Source organism: Amblyomma americanum, chromosome 4 (assembly GCF_052857255.1).
Source record: "Amblyomma americanum isolate KBUSLIRL-KWMA chromosome 4, ASM5285725v1, whole genome shotgun sequence".
Lineage (NCBI taxonomy): Eukaryota > Metazoa > Arthropoda > Arachnida > Ixodida > Ixodidae > Amblyomma > Amblyomma americanum.
Genome location: NC_135500.1, coordinates 84,056,566 through 84,069,782, shown reverse-complemented (window position 1 = coordinate 84,069,782; position 13,217 = coordinate 84,056,566). Strand labels below are relative to the sequence as shown.

General features: G+C 49.2%; 1 protein-coding gene across 1 annotated transcript in view; it reads right to left on the bottom strand.

Annotated features, from left to right (window-relative positions):
• The window catches only part of LOC144128106 (uncharacterized), a 92,785-nt gene that overhangs the window by 62,501 nt on the left and 17,067 nt on the right, over positions 1 to 13,217 (bottom strand). Inside the window, exons 3-4 of the mRNA XM_077661186.1 lie at positions 10,482 to 10,631; positions 1,406 to 1,607 (exon numbers count right to left, since the gene is read on the bottom strand). Coding sequence (XP_077517312.1) covers positions 1,406 to 1,607; positions 10,482 to 10,604 — 325 coding nt within the window. The 5' untranslated portion in view covers positions 10,605 to 10,631. The remainder of the gene's footprint in view (positions 1 to 1,405; positions 1,608 to 10,481; positions 10,632 to 13,217) is intronic.

Genomic DNA, 13,217 nt, shown 5'->3' with positions numbered 1-13,217 from the left:
CCACTCCACAACGAACCACACCCTGCAAAGGTACAAATCCATGCAAGTGAAGAGCAACTGTCGTGCGCGCGGCCGCGTCTCATCCGAACGTAGCGCAGAAGAAACGGCCGGCGCGTTGTACTTCTGTGTGTGTGCTTGCCGCTCAGCGGCGACGGACGAGAGACATCCCCCGCCTCGAACAGCAGTTACAGGGGCATCGTGGGTGTGTGTCTGTGTGTGCGCGGGCCGGCCCTGCGTGCCACAGAACCAGCCGTATGCACTGTCCGAGGTGGCAGCAACTTGGCGCCCGAGAGACGGCTCAAGGCCGCGGAGGGATGCTGGGCCCTGCGAGGCACGCCGCCCCGGGCAGGGTGTCATCCGATCTGGCCGCGGTCTGCGCTTGGGAGCGGCGGACGCCTCCGTAACGGCCGCCGGGTCCCGGGCACAAGCAGATATGTTTCCTTCACAAGGAGAGAGCGACCAAGAGCTGGCTGGCGAGGAGGACCCCGAGGGGAAGAAAAGGCTGAGGAGGACACGACCCGAGAGGGAGAACGGTTTTGACACCGTCCGGAGAGGCCGCATCCTGACGGCAGAGCTCCGACCGCAACTGTAAATATTTGTCAATAAATTCGGCACTGTATAATCTGAAGTCTTCGTGTGCCCTGGCAGAATCGGGAGGAGAAGAAGAGAAAAGAGAAGGCAGGAATGGAACCTGCCTGACTGCAACTGTTGCCAGTCTCTGCGACAATTGCTGTGGTTCGCCCTCGTCAGCTGTCTCCGTCTTCCCATCGTCTCGCATCTCAGCGATCGATGTTTTCATTGCTGTTTCGCCTTATTGAGCGGTTAATCAAGTGGCCGCTCAGAACAAAAAAAGAGCACGCTGTATCCCACGACCGGATCAGAGTGCGGATATCCTGTAGACATCCTAATTGCCTTGTAATGCTTTTTTATTTTTCCATCGCCCTCGCTTTCAACGGCAGGCGAAAAGCAGCTGCTCCTTCCGGCAAAGCGGAATGATCACCTGACGACTGTGCGCCTTTTCAGCGTACAGTCAGCAGATCCTTGCGCTAACGCTACCTCCCTGAAACCGTCTGGGCCGGGCCATTAGCATGACACTGTGGAACGTTTAACACTTTTTTTGAACATTTAGTAATCATTCCAGCTAAATATGTAGTAGACGGAGAAATAATATTTTCTGGCACTTTACGTAACTGCTGGACACACCCATTTGGTTTGAAACGGAAAGACCACTTGAATGTTTTTAAATCTTGGGGCCATGTTAGCCGGAGTACTCTCTAAACGACCCTTTTTTGCTGCAATTTTTCACTTGCGACTAAGGCCGAATAAAATTCCTGTCACTGCCATAGCGCCTCTTTCTGGCACACCTAGGACAAGGAAGTGGGCAGTTTTCCCGCCGACAGCTTACCTTCCATGAGCGATGTCTTGGCCAGGACGATAGTCGCTCCAGCCAGAACGCAGCCGTACATGGCGATCAGATTTTCCACGCTGTTCTTCAGATGCACGCACACACGGTGACCGGGAAGGAGGCCACGTTGGCGGAAGCCTACGGCGTACCGCTGCATATGTGCCAGAACCTCCGCGCGAGTGAGTCTCATAACGTCATCCACCTGCAAACAGCGACACAATACTTTAAATGCGCGTGAAATTCATTTTAGCGATGTGCAGGCTAGACAACACTTAGCTTGAACACACCTCCGCCCTCAGACTACTAATATTATAGTGGGACTAAAAAAATGAAAATAAAAGTGCCCTGGCCGTGCCACTAAGTATAAATTGTAGGCGTCGTCAGAAACTCGCGCAGGCGCAGTGAGCTGGGTGCACGGGGCCACCGGTGGCCTGCGGCGCCTGCTATAGCACCGAGACATGCCGTGAACGGCTCACATTTGGCGTGTAATTTGAAGCTGCCGCTCGTTTCACTCTGATCGAATAAGGTTCTTGCTGTTTATGAGGCTTATTCAGATCTGTTACTCAATATCGGTAGCCTAGTAGGTTGAGCATCCGCCACGCATGCGGAGAGTGCGCGTTCGATCCCCGGTACCGCCGGGTACGCACTGATGATACAACGGGCACTAGTTTCCCACCGGCTTGCTGCTAGTCTTCTTTAGACTGAATTGTGTAGAAAATGGCTCTCTGACTCCACCTTAAGTAGACAGAAACCTTTTGTGACGGTGATGTTTGACAGCAGATGCCCGTGTGCCATAAATATTCATCCTAATTTTCAATTCTGTCACGCACTGATTAGGTACTCCGGAAGCCAAGATGTCATAGAAATAATTCCAAGAGAAATTTATTATTCGGCTCGCATGCGCCCACAAAGAAGTGAACATTTCGGCGCTGGCGATAACAAACGTGCTCGAGGGTCGCCGAAAAGCAGAATCACTGCCTCCCACAACCGCACTGAATTTCAAGCTTGTAATCTTCGCGAAAAAACACCAAATGCCGTTACAACAATATCAAACAATGTGTAAGCCAATGTGAGTAGCTGTGATAATTGAAGATTAACTTGGTGATAATTTGCGTCGCAAAGTGACTAAGCCGCGTTCCAACGGCATTATGACGAACATACAAATAATAGATATATTTGTTGCCGGTTTTGGATCTGTAGCTCAGCCAGTCGTGGGGTTTTTTCTACGCGTTGCGAGTAGGCGACGAATTCTGTGTTAACTTTGATGACGACCTGCAGCACTGCGCCGAGCGTTGTCATGGCATGCCTGCTATATAAAAGAATTGGAATGGGGTAGTCCGCTTTGTCTCTTGGTGTTGTTGTATGCGAAGACCACGTAGGGTAAGATGGTGCCCCATGTCTTGTGTTCGGTGGCGACGTAGAGGTGCGGCCGAGGTATTATAGAGCACGCTTCGGCGTTTGAAAAATTCTCACGTGTTCTGTAGAGAAGGTATGGTTTCTGGGGTTCATCCGAAAGTAAACCAGCGGCGTATGTGCTAATGTGTATATAAAGTACTTGCTAATTTTCGCGAAGTAAGGAGTGAGAAGGGCTGCTCGCCGAAGCATGCTCCATATCGGCCTTGTGTGCCGATGTCTACAGCCGGAGGGATTCGTTAGACGGCGCCCCCGTTTAGAGCGGCAAAGATCATAACACTAGTTGGAGGGGATCTTAATTTTGCCCAAGAGTGTGGCCCCTCTGCCAAATGTAACCGAGCAAGAGGTTATTCTTCTAAACCGTACAACTGAGCCTTTACGGCACCCCTAAAGACCGATAGGTGTCAAAACGTGAGGAAAATGGTTCGCATTACTTTACACAGATCAGAGCTTAACAGCTGCCATAAGTACATAGCTAAGAGCATAAAAAAAACAAACCATTGTTGCCAGGCTACTTTTCGCAAAGACGGTACATGCATAGCAAGCACGTTATCAACGGTTTTGGACTCTCGCTCCGTTAGGCCGTTAGTCTGCGGGTGGTATGAAGTATTTTGGCAGCGGCTTGCGCGACTGCAATTAATAAAGGCTTGGGTCAACTCACCTGTATATGGCGCTCCGTCATACGTAATAAGAACTAGTGCAGCGCCGTGGGAAAAAAAATCTGCTCCTAGGCTCACGCTGTTTGCGTTTCTCTGCATCTCGGCTCAGTCTTTTCCGTCCAGTGTGCACGCACAGACGGCGACTGTAAGCAACCCTGAACTTCTTTGAAGGCTTCAAGCTGCTCAGCTCGTAAAATCAATGGCACATCTCACATTGTGAGCTACCATTGTTAATTTTGATTAGGCAGGAAACGTTCTCCAAAAATCGTCGGTAATACGCTCAAAATCCGACAAATCCGAGAGGCCAGCTGCGGAAGCTGCACGAATGCATTTTTATGTGGGAGGGGTGTACTCCATCCTTGCTTACGATGTGGCTTAAAAGTAGCAGCCCCTGGTAATCGAAATGGCACTTTCATGGCTGGAGGCTTAGCTCTAATGTTCTGCATGTTTCCAGTAATACGTGAAGCGCTTGCTGGTGACCGTCGTAGTTAGATGCGAAGACAAAGACATCATCTAAGTATACAAGACAAAATATTCCACTTGAAGCCTGCTAACACTGTGTTCATTACATGCTGGAATGTTGCTGGGCAGACCGAATCCGACCGGTATTACCTTGAACTCGCAGAGGCCGTCGGGTGCAAAGAAGGCGTTCTTACGGTCCCTTTCAGTGACTTGGATTTGCCAATACTCTCTCTCTCTCTCTCTCTCTCGACATTTGGCATTGCAAAGGCGGTCTAGGGTGCCGTCGATCTGGGGCTGGGGCTAGACGTCGTTCTTGGTTACGCTGTTGAGTCCACGGAAATCGATGCAGAACCGGGCACCTTCCTTTTTCTTTTCCACAAGACCGACTGGTGCTGTCAAGGGGTTCTTTGATTGCAGGATCACGCCTTCGCGCTGCCTTTCCTTCAATTAGTCCCTGATGGCATGACACGTGGTACAAGTGTTGGTGGACAGGGGCAGTGTCTCCACCGGTTTTAGTTCACTGTTTCGCGAGAAAAGCTGGTCGCACCTTTGAAGAGGCAAGAAAAGTTGCTGTACTTTCGGAGGAGGTTGTGCACAAGTGGTGGTTTGAGCTGGGCAGGGCCAGGTTAACGTGGAATGTCTGGTCTGAGGTGAATATACTCCTGACGAGGGTTAACGTATTGCTGACCTAGGCAATCTCTCCAGAGAAGGCTATGGTCGTGCCTCTGTGAAAGTGTTGGTACTCCCGCCTGCAATTTGTTGCCATAACGGAACCTTGTTTGTTCCGGAACTCGGCAATGCCTTTTGCGATTATGATGGCTCGGTCCAGCAGCAGCTGCTGTTCCGTTCGACAACACTGTCAATGTTCCCGGCATCAATTTAAGCTATGGTGATCAGAATGCTCTAACAAAGAGGGACGCTCACTTCTTAATTGAGCACACTGAGTTCACCGCGATGCTTCAGCACTGACTTCAGGAGTAGGAACTCTGCTATCGAGAGCGTGATAAGACCTTGTCTAGAGATCGATCATCGCTCGATGTTGTGTCAGAAAGTACAATCTAGAATCACAAACACTAAAAAGTCGTATAACACGTATGTTCGTCCAATGTCATTCTAGCAGTACATTCTCCCCCCCCCCCCCGCCCCCCAAAAAAGGCAGATTGCCGTCAGCGCTGCGTCTCTGCAGTCTGTCCCAAGCGGGCTTCACCTTCCTGCGCGGCGCGGTGAAATGCCCGCTTATCACGGTATAGTTTACTTCAGTCTCAACTAGAACATTATTTTTACGGCCCTCGGTAGCTGCTTCTAGGTCAGAGAATCTTGCTCTTGAGCTGCACGTTGGGCTCGGTGTCGGATCACCGCTTGATGATGTGTTGTGATCCGACAATGAACCACAGCTGGAGTACGTCGTCGTTTTCCTTGGCGGTAAGATCATTTTCAGGTTATCGTGTGCAGCGTCATCGTAGTGATTGTGGCATGACCTTTTACTGTCGCTGATGGAGGAACTTCGTTTTGACGTGAAGGAACTGAGTTCCAATGGTTGCTCTCTCCAGTTATCCCTGCGAGGACTGTGGGATATGCCCCACACTGCAGATGCGATTTGGCAGGCGTCCGGCACGCGAAATGTGTGGATAACGGTGACAGTGAACTCGATGATGGGCCGCTGGAGACTACTTGCGCGGGGGTGCACAAGTAGCCTTCGACTTTCCTGGGTTGCTGTCCATGTCGCGGTCACGGTGTGTCGAAGTAGAAACAACGGAGCCCCATACGCCTTCAGGAGCTGTGATTAAGGACGTGGATGGCATTACCGCAATGGAAGTAAGCGGGCCGATGGTGGTAGTCTACCAGGCGTCGTGCTTCCTAGGGCTTGAGCGCAGCTCGTAGGCTGGGCCGGTAGAGGGCTTGGGGAGGGGGGGAGCGTTCTTAACCAGCAGGTTCTCATCGAGGAGGGCTTGGGATGTCTTGGAGGTTTGCGCGCTTGAGTGTGTAGCGCGGCGCCGTAGGTCGTGACTTGAGCATCCAGTGACGGGAAACCAAAGGTATGTTTCACTTCGCGGAACGTTTCTATGCGGGTCACTACCTGAGTTTGGTTGGAACACGATAGCAGCCGATGCAGACCTTATAGTGCAATGCCGTGGATTACATACCACAGCTTGTTCTCGAGTGCTGAGGGACAACCAGGGGATGGTGCTTCCAGGAGTTTTGCTACTTTATCCAGCGGCTTTATTCGGTGGATTGCGATTCAAACACAGAAAACTGCCTCCTTAGCACAACGCACTAAAAGCTCCACTTTCCTTTCCTCCATGCCAGAATCGGTGCATCGAAAAACGCACTTCTTTTCCTCTGCGTGTGCAGTCACTGTCTTTTCCGAGTACTGGATGCATGCCTACAGAAGCAGCTGCAGTCTTTTAGGATGACAGACGGCTGCTAATGTCTTCAGGAACTGTCACCTGAATGGAGGAAGACGATCAAGTGGTTCTACACCAGAATGCCTTCCCTTCGCCTCTTCAGTTTTTCCTCATCTACATTATAATGAAACCACACTTTCTCTTTTGGTGACGGTGATGGAAGTGGACGCTGTTGGACTTCAGTCCGGTCGGTCACCCGCTGCTGCCCAGAGTGAACGCCGTGGCCTCCCGAATGACGCAAGCAGCCAGGCCTCCGTAGTGTACTCGGCCACCAGTGATGGCTCTTCGGCTGACAACGGCTTCATCACAGTCCTAAGCAAAAATGCCAAAAGAAGACTGCGCAAAGGTGAGGGCTCGTCTTCGTCGAGTACGTCCACGATCACTACGGAGCGAGGAGCATCGGCACGTACTGTCTTGTTTGTGCCAGAGACTCCCACCGACAGTCTCAACCACATCAACAGGCAAGCCACGTCTGCGGTCCAGGAGACTCGTGTCCCGGGAGCAATTAGAGATGTGAGGGTAAATCGTTTCAGGAATATCGTCACCTATGATGTCATGGACCGGAACGCGTTTGAAAGTTTGAGCACCATCAAAACGCTCGGCGCCATCAGCGTTCGTTCCCATGTCCTTCTATGCTGTGCCACTATGGTAGGCCTCATTTACGACGTACACGTAGCCATCCACGACTCCGATCTGCCCTTTTTGATCAAACCAGATACCGACAGTGTAGCCATACTGCAAGCTCAGCGCCTTGGGAGGACAAAGTGCATTAAATTGACCTTCCAAGGGGACTGTTTTCCAACGTACGTGAAGGTCGGGTACTTTCGGCATGTAATTAGGCCTTTCGTCCCGAAGCCTCCTCAGTGCCGGAAATGCATGAAGATAGGACACGTGAGTAGTGTGTGAAATATCTCCATCGTGTGCCGACGGTGTACTCAGCCACACAGCGGCGATGCTTGCCGCGCAACAGTGCTTAAGTGTGCCAACTGCCGCGACTCTCATGACGCTGCCTCAAACGATTGTCCTCGCCTTAAAAGGAAACGGGCGATACTCAAACAAATGGCAAGAAAATTTCACGCAGAAAGAACCTGACGTTAAGGTGCGACGACGTCGTCACCCTGGTCACATATCTTCTAAAAGTAAGTGAGCATTGGAAAGGATCGTGCAAGGATTTCCGCAGCTTCTACTCCCCCTCCGCAGACTACCTTAAGGAACGGGAGCCGTATGATAGGCGAGGCAAGGACGGTTGTCGAAGTAGGTCAGGAACCGGCCCAATTCGCAGACGAGCAAGTGATTGCAATGCTGAAGCCAATCGTGAACGACATGTGTGTGCTGTTTTCTAGCATGCACATGCCAGCTGCACAGAATGCACTGCAGATGCTGGATATGTTGAATGGAGTGCTTCCAGCTGTCCATAGATGGCACAACGCATCCTCCGGCTTCATAGTTCCGAGAAGAAGTTACGTTGTCATCAACATTATCAGCCGCAATGGCAAGCAGCCTTTCTACACGCTAGAACGTCTGCGCTGCCTGTCTGCCTCGTATCAGCGATAGAGGACTGTAGATGTGTTACACTCAGGTCGCAGTGTTCGGCAGCCCTCAAGGTGTGCACGCTACTGCTGCGGCGGCCTGTGACTTTCAGTGCGCTTGTTTTTGTTTGTGGTGCTAGATAAAGACCACATTGTTCTACTTCATATTCTTTTACGCCCCCCTCATCCCAACATTCTTCTGGTTAACCTCCCTGCCTTTCCTCTACCACTTTTATCTCTCTCGCCTGAATAATTCCTATGTTACCCCTGAGAACCTTCGTCGTTTTCGTACCAATTCCTCACTGGATGTTTCAGGGCGAAAGAAACGCCTTAATTTCGTCTCGTCATCCCGAATGTTGAATACTGTCACACGGTCCAAGCTCTGGAGCCGTTCTTCAGCAACATCGCTTGATGAATGGCTGCAAGTAAGCGGAAATCGGTACTATAGTACGAGTACTCGCGGTGATTTTGTAGGCAGGGTAACCGACGATATTGAAGGCTCAGTGTTTTCTAGTCTCTTTTCTGGCATACTCGCAATCCCGCCCATGTAGTCGTCACTGACTTGATGGGCTGCCTTCAGTTCCTCTAGGGCCGAATCAGCAAGGCTGGTGTCGCGGTTTCTTGCGGATGTGCTGCACATGAACGGGGACCTTGCATCTCCACCATATGTCAAGTAGTGGTGATGGCACTCTGGCAGTCAAGAAGGCACTGAAAGGATTTCAAAGCAAATTCTTTTTCGCCTGACTTGAGCCACAGAGAACTGAGCAACTCGGCGGCGGCGATGGCAGCAAACTGGCACAGCCATCGTCGATGAAGAGTCACCGCCGCTCGCGACAGCACTGAATTGTTAGCCGACTAAGAACCTTCATTAAAGGGTGCCAAAAGCAGCTACAAGAATCTCAGGCAATGTGAAAGCGTTTTACATGTGGCTCCAATAACTCGATATGAGCCTGGTGGCATCTCGCGTCACAAAGTTATAAAGAGGTGTACAGGGGGATTTAGGCATAAAGAAAAAACCAGCACAAAGCTGCGCGGCAGCTTCACTCTACATCAGCTAGTGCTTGCCAAGAGTGTAGCAGTGCTCTCGTCGCTTATTGAAGTAATCCGCAATGACTGCCGAATTACTGTTTTCGGGAAATGTCGTGCTCCTTTTTCCTGCTCTCACTGAAGACGAACAATAAGGAGAAGGGCATAAAACATATTTCTAGTTATTGGCACCAGTGGTACGCTACCAACCTTATTATAAAAGAAAACTTTGTCTTATCATATAAATTTAAACATAAATGCACTAGGAGCGCAACATTCCTTGTGCAAGCTATAGCCAAGATCAAACACTCCAAATGAAGTGTAAGACGAGGGCAAGGCAAGATTTTACTTGCAGTCCGTCCTTCCTAGGGCACATCGCAAATCTTGCGGCTTCGCCGTTGCTCGCTTTTCCTGAAACTAGGGAATAACGGCTTGCGACTGGGGAGGAGATCGAATCGTAGTAACACGCGCTGCGTTGCGCGCCACTGTCGGCAACCGGATCTTGGCGATATCACTGCCTTCAAAGAGCCGCAGGCCCTTCTGCTTGCACATTCCTTTAGCAAGGAATAGTAACCGTTTAATCCTTGACTACATAAACAAGGCAACGAAAAGAAAACATTAACAGGATTTCGACCCGCCGCGGTGGCTCAGTGGTTAGGGCGCTCGACTACTGATCCGGAGTTCCCGGCTTCGAACCCGACCGCGGCGGCTGCGTTTTTATGGAGGAAAAACGCTAAGGCGCCCGTGTGCTGTGCGATGTCAGTGCACGTTAAAGATCCCCAGGTGGTCGAAATTATGCGGGAGCCCTCCACTACGGCACCTCTTCGTCCTTCAGGTGTCCAAAGTTCAGGTGTCCAAAGATATATGAGACAGATACTGCGCCATTTACTTTCCCCCAAAACCAATTTTATTATTATTATTATTATTATAATTATTATTATTATTATTATTATTATTATTATTATTATTATTATTATATTATTATTATTATTATTATTATTATTATTATTATTATTATTATTATTATTATTATTATTATTATTATTATTATTATTATTATTATTATTAACAGGATTTCTTTGTCGGAGAGGTAAAGTGTGAGGAATTTATGAATGCGGGAATTGCATCACTGCTCATTTGAGTTCCATTCAACCATAGTGGACGAAGCAGCTATAACGTAGTCCCATAAAATAAAAAACGGAGAAACAAGTATAGCTATTATACCTTCAGTCCATGGTAGCGAGAGGGCAAGTAAATACGTTTATTGAAAGCCCAGAGACAGCGAGGATGAAGCCTCAGGTTTTTTGCCAAAGTTTCGACAAGAGGAATTCTCTTCTTGTCGAAACGGTGGAAAACACCCTGAGACTTTTCCTTCCCTTGTTTACTTTGTACTTATTATATCGTCAGTAACTCAAGGAGTCAGTTGCCTGTGGTTTACGCATGTCTTCCTAAATATGAGCAAAAAAAAAAACAACTGGAAGCAAATCGAGGAAATCGAAAATGCATATCGCGACACACGCATTCTGACTCTTAAGCACGGCTGTGAATAGATTGCTTAGGGGCTGCTAAGATCCGTGCTCACCCGCGCTGTCTGGTCTGGCTTGGTTAGAAGCTTCTCCCTGGCCAGGTCGTAGAAAGAGCAGACGGGAATCTCGATGCTTGGGTAGGCCGAATGGACAACGCTGTCCTCGATGCGGACATTCATCTTCACTGAGCGCGCTGGGTTGAACCCCTGCAAGCAAGAGATGACGTGGTTCAGCTCTCCCCGAGACAGGCGACTAAACTGTACGTGCATCCGTGTTTGATGGTGAACGGCAAGCTGGCGACGGCGACTTATAGCAGCCTATCTATAGACTGCATCGCGCACGACAGTTTAAACACGCTTGTTAGCTGTTTCCGAATGGCGTCTCGCCGCGTTTCACAGTCTGATCACAGTACTAAAGCCAGAGTGTGATTGTGGGTACGCTTAGTGAACGTTTATACTACTTCGAATCCCTCATCTGCGTGCGCACTGTATAAAACTTCCATTGGCTTAGCCAATGTAGTCACTATTGCATGTTTGAGGAATCGCATGCGTCTCTCTTGAAACCTAGTGTGATAATGTCGCGAGCTTCTTTCCGCATTCCACAAAGTTTTTATGTTGTCTTTCCAAAAAGACCAAATTTTTTCGAGCTTGTGCACTGTGGAAGAAGCAATCTTGACATCACACGCGCTCGTTAATTTCTGTTGTTATGCTAAATGTCGCTTAGGAAAAACATGGCATCAGCGGTTCTATCTCAGCAGTTTTTTTTTTGTCTCCGATCGGTTATCCCCGATATTCTTTATTGAACTTTAGCAAGCAACTTCGAAAAAGATAATTTGTGCTTTACAGGCTACATTCGTCATTTATTGCATTCCATTCAGTGCCTAAATGCGATAAAGATTGGTCTGGTAAAGAGCAAAGATAAAGAGGCGCAGGGAGGTAACAATTAATAAATACAGCAACCTTCGACGGTGGTTTTAAAGCAGTTACATCAGTGATGCTTGTGAAAAGGACTAAAATATTCCTAAATTTTACTTGTGTGCCAAAGACCAAAACCCAGTTCGTGGCGATCGGTGCGGGCTGACATCTATGAAGGTTAGGTAGGCAAGTGAGGATTGAGACTTGCTTCCACTTTATGGCTCATAACCTTTCGAAACAAGACTGGCGGGCCTTGACTCTTCGCAATACGCGCCTCCAAAGCGCGCTTTGTGGCTCAAGCTCGCGCCAGTCGGAACACCCTCGTTATTTTTAACATCCTCCTGCGCGCGCAAACTGAATGTTGGCCACTGCTGCTGCAGAATCACTTCTGCCTAAAACGTAATGCTGGCGGCTTTGGCCTCGTGTCTGGCCTGGTTGCACCTCGCCTAGGTTTAGTAGCTGATGGGACTCCAGACTGCGGGAAGGCCGTGTCCTCTCTGTAGCATCACGTGGTAGTGTCAGCTATCGGAGCCGTTTTTTATTTCTCTCTCAATACGACTCTTACCTTGCCCCTTGTGCCAGTTGGCGATGCGGGCTAGGCGCTATTATTTTTCTCTCTTTTTATCACCCCCTCCCCTCTCTAAGGTATGTGATCCTCATCAGGGTTCTGCATTGAAAGATGCGAAGCACTCTCCGCCGCCAGCTGCAGGCCGCCCTCAGACCGTATGCTGAGCCACCTTACCGGCTGTCCTCGCGGCAGCATCGTGATGTTACTGTTCCCCTCGCATCCGCTATCGCATCAGCTGCTCGACACTGTCGTTCACTCTAGGCTACAGCATTTCTGTATTTGGGCAGTTTACCTTGAATGCTCGGTGAATGTAGGGCGATATAGATGCACTAGTGGTCCTGGGTCGGATGCTCTGGCGTTACAAGAATAGTAATAGAGAGCAACTAATTTCGGACGAGCGCACGGAAAGACATGACAGGACGGGTGCTGACTACAACAAAGTTTATTGGTACACCCACTCGGAAATTTATTTAGAAGAAAGGCAGTGAGCACATGCGCAGTTATCTCCACAATAAAAACTAGATTAACTAGGCTAGACAGTATTGTAATATTGTAGCGTTTGCGCTCATGAAATGCGCGTGCACTCGGTGCCTTCCTTCTAAATAGATATACGATCGTGTACATCAATAAATTTAAATGAGGCCAGCGCCCGTCCTGTCATATATGTCTGGGCGCTCCTGTGAAAATAAGTAGCGCTCAATCACTCTCCTAGAATCAATGCAGTGCTAATTATTCCCTCAATGTTATTAGGCACTCTTCTGTCCTGTATCGCGTACAGCTGCGGGAAATTGTCCTGCTTGTGCAGCCGGCGCTGCCACTGAACTGAAAATGTCAGAGCGATTGCAACAGGCCAGAGAACAGAGGCGTCCGCTTTTCGAGTGTCTCGACGCGAAGTTTGGCAAACAGCCTTTGCTCATTGTGTCGCCAGAGCCCGACTAGGGAAACTTCCGACTGGAAGAATCGTCCTTCTAGGTCAAGATGGTCGCTGTTCTTCTCTTGTCTTGTACCAGTGTTTTCACAATCCACGGGTCCTGGAATTCTCCACCCGTGGTATTCGTTTTCCTTAAATCCATTTCTAGTGCACTCTGTTAAAAGACGCCGGAATGTCGAATGCACCGGTATGTGATCCAGTAAAGAAAGATACGCCGTGGTTCTCCAGAATTTAAAGACCTTGCTTGTCACAGTAAATGATGGCAGTGTCAGGAAAGCACACCATTCTAGTGCACCAGCATACTCTCTCCTATATTGCTTTGTCGCCGGGTTAAGCCCTTGAAATATGCTGCCCACATAAAATGAAACTCTTCCTTGAT